We start from the raw sequence: 3,540 nt of genomic DNA on the forward strand, positions 1-3,540 counted from the left end.
AAAGAAAAAGATTTTATCTGAACGTATGACAAGATTCACGAGTGATCTAATATAGTTGTGTCTGGATTTGTTTCTGAGGAAGTAGTTGTGGTTGTCGAAGACTTGTTCAAGCGTTGAGTTGTTGAGGTTGTCGAAGACGAGGAGGATGAAGATGCCAAAGATGATTGGAAGAACTCTTTGGCGGGCTTAGGTTTTGGGCTTGGTTTGAGTTTAGGAGGAACCTTTCCCTTTTCATAAGAGACCACAGAATTCTTAAGGTTCAGAGATTTCAGCTTGGACATCATTTTGTACGGATCTCTGCCGTACCGAGCCGTAATCTCTTTGGCGAAATCATCGAAAAGATGATTGTTCTTCATTTGTTGGAGGGCTCTGTATTTTGGGCGTGTTTTGATGCTTTGGAAGCCCCAATGATTTGTGAAGGCGTTATTAAGGACGAAGAACTCATACCCTGACACATACATTTCATAGGCCTATGAGATAAAACAAAGAACAAATGATGAATTAGAATACATATTTGGAACCCTTGATGACCATCTTACCTGAGTGTTCCTCGTCATTCCAAAGCCAATAAATCGTTCGTCGAAAGGAGGAGTGTTGCCTTTGGCCACGTACAAAGGTTCATACTTAAAGATGTAATTGTTAACCATGTAAGCCACGTCTAATTTGGGCTTCATGGGGATGGCTTGCCACTTTTTGAGATCAGATGACTTTGAATTCAGCTTGTATACAGCTTCATGGAATATTCGAGCCTTCTTCTGTTTTAAGAAGCCCAGCAGCTCGGTTTTATTGGCTGGCATATGTGTGGACGTAGTTGAAATCTCGTAGGTTGGCACCACATAGGCGCATTTTTCACACTCTTGAGCCTCCGGACCTGATAGGAACTCTTGCAAATCCAGATCCAATCCGGCATTGGGAATCATATCAATATCTGGAATGAACGTAAATTGCGTCTGGCAACCCTGTTTGGCGGTGTTGCGCAGGAGATTCTGAGGGTATTCCATGGGTTCGCGCCAAGCCAACATTTCCTTGGATCTGGTCTTGACCAAGAAGTCCAGGACTTTCTTGGGATCATCGCAAGACATCTCACCGACGATCTCGTTGAGAGAAGGTGAGTCTTTGACGGGATGGTCCACCGGGAACAAGAAATGGAAGCTGACCTGTTCCTTGATCTTGGGGAAGCATCGCTGCATGTATTTGATATAGATCTTACTGATATGAAACTCCACATCAGGTGTGAAGAGGGCAATGCTCACAGGCCCACTCCAATTTTTAACTATTTCAATCAACCAAGACGCTCGATCTATCGAAGTCTGAGCCCCCAGGCACACTTTTCGGGATCGTGAGAGCTCGTTCCATTTGGTGCCAGTCACCGTGAACAAGCTCGTCTTAAACATCCGATATCGATCCAAGAAGGTCCGCTCTTCATCGAAATCGATCGCAAATTCGGATTCATTGGCACTCATGGAGAGACCAGAGAGATCCAGCACCACATTGGAAGGTTTCGAGCTGGAAGAACTGACACTTCGGGAAACGGAGTATGACACTTTGCTACTGAATGCCTCCGGGATCTCTACATTATTGGAGTATTTGTTTGAGGCTGACTTGACAAGGTCTGCATTTCGGTTCAGATATTCCATACTAAGCAACAGTCTCGACTCCGGATCGACCGTGTTGTGCGGCTTTTCCCTGAAGAACCACAGGGATCCCACTGTGAGTATCAGTTGAATGATGATGACGAAGCCCACATATTCCACACAACGCCGTCTCGCCATGATCCCAGCACGGCTCATTCTACAAAAGACGACGACAAACAATTTGAATTTGAAGAGCCTTTTGAAATGGCACTCTGAATATGTTAACCATACAGTTAGCACTCGGAGCCTCGAACAAGTTTGAAAAGGGATCGACCTTATCGATTAAACCGTTTCAACGCCATTGGCAGAACCCTCAATGATTGTGTGGTACTTCTATGGACTACTATCATTGTTCGGTTCAGAATGAGGGGAGATTACATTGAATATCATCGAAGGCCTTATCACCGGGCTTAAATTGGGGGAAAATCGTAACGCTCTGACACTGAAGCTCTTTGCCCAGTTGGCATCGATAGCATTGCTCTAGTCCAATGATATTACTACATAGAATATTATTGGCTCTATGGTTAGAGCTAGATGTCTCCCTGATTAGATATTCGCATTATTGAACTCGAATTACTTTAATTTTACAAGTCCATATTGTGTCCATATTGAACACTAGTACGACCTTTTTTGGGCGTAAGGTTCATCATGAGAGGTCACGCACCCTCAGAACTGATCTTGTGGCTTTTTGTTTTACCGGTTCTAAAAGCATATATGCTTGTGAAGTTGGAAATGAACATTTACGAAACAACGAAAGGGGGTCAAAGCAGTGTAATTGGGAATAATTGATGCAGTCTTTGTTATTCTCAAGGTCCAATTGAGCATTTGCATTGATCAGATGGCTTAATTACATTTCTGTTTTCTGTGCTGTAAATTCGAGTGACAAGGTCATCATTCTACGCAGTCTTAAACACTACTGACTGGACTTAAATGTAGCCACACATTTGAAGCTGATGCTCGTTAGAAACATTACGTGCATTAACTTTGAACCAGAAATATTACAAATCCTTGGTAATGCCTACTTATTTGTCAACGACATCGGTTGACCGAAATGTCCAATGAATTAAGCATAGCCCAAAAGTATGTTAAAAGTGCCACATTCCAAGATCATAACTTACCTGACTTTTTTATATGTTTGATTCTTGTCTAGCTTGGGTGGTGCTAATGAAAAAAAGTGGATCACTATGGACCCAATTGATTCCAATGCTACCTAGACACCTCCAATTTGGTCATGTTTGAATCGATCCTTCAAACCATTGGCTACAAAGCAACCAATAGCAGATTTATCCACTTCTTTGTTCTCACGTTGTTTTTTTAATACCATCGGAATAATCACATGCACACGTTGAGCGTGGAACTCAGCTGTTTCGAGTTTGGCAGTAATGCCTGGACTGTGGAAGAAGCCGCCTCTCCTCGGAGAACGCAACACATAGGAGGGATGATATCGTTGGATGGTGGAGGGAGTACGATGATGAGCCTTGTTCTATGAACCCAACTCCAACTGCATGTGCTTCTCGAACTTCCAAGTCGGCGTAAATGGAGTCCGAGAGGTGCCTCGCTGTCGTCTTCGCCTTCGACATCATCATCCGCAACGACGTGGAATTGCATGGGAGTCGTTCGTGGGACGGTAGGCGAGCGCTCGACGGGACTAGTGCAATCACTCGTGGACCCAGCCACTTTACGTTCAATTCTTGAACGCATTGACAAAATTTTGCCCACCTTGAATTGTAGCACTTGGGATTTGTTATGAAGATGGAACTAGTAACTGGTGGTCCCCGGAGTGATTTGCCAACTTTGTAACAAGTTCAATTTTAGACGCATTTAGATTCCAAACAATTCTTGGAACAGCAACAAGAGAGATTGTTTGTATAATTATTTGAAATAACCTGCTCCAGCCAGGGATGAG

At 43.5% G+C, this 3,540-nt stretch overlaps 1 protein-coding gene across 1 annotated transcript; it reads right to left on the reverse strand.

Annotated features, from left to right (window-relative positions):
• Window positions 1-6: 6 nt before the first annotated feature.
• Window positions 7-3,095, reverse strand: LOC131880117 (beta-1,4-glucuronyltransferase 1-like). Its single transcript, XM_059226633.1, has 4 exons — window positions 2,956-3,095; window positions 2,753-2,894; window positions 540-1,791; window positions 7-470 (listed from the first exon to the last, which is right to left on the reverse strand). The coding sequence occupies exons 3-4, from the start codon at window positions 1,788-1,790 to the stop codon at window positions 36-38; spliced, it is 1,686 nt and encodes a 561-aa protein (XP_059082616.1). The 5' UTR covers window position 1,791; window positions 2,753-2,894; window positions 2,956-3,095; the 3' UTR covers window positions 7-35.
• Between the last annotated feature and the right edge of the window lie 445 nt (window positions 3,096-3,540).

The sequence above is a fragment of the Tigriopus californicus genome, chromosome 5 (genome assembly GCF_007210705.1).
Source record: "Tigriopus californicus strain San Diego chromosome 5, Tcal_SD_v2.1, whole genome shotgun sequence".
In the NCBI taxonomy this organism is placed as follows: domain Eukaryota; kingdom Metazoa; phylum Arthropoda; class Copepoda; order Harpacticoida; family Harpacticidae; genus Tigriopus; species Tigriopus californicus.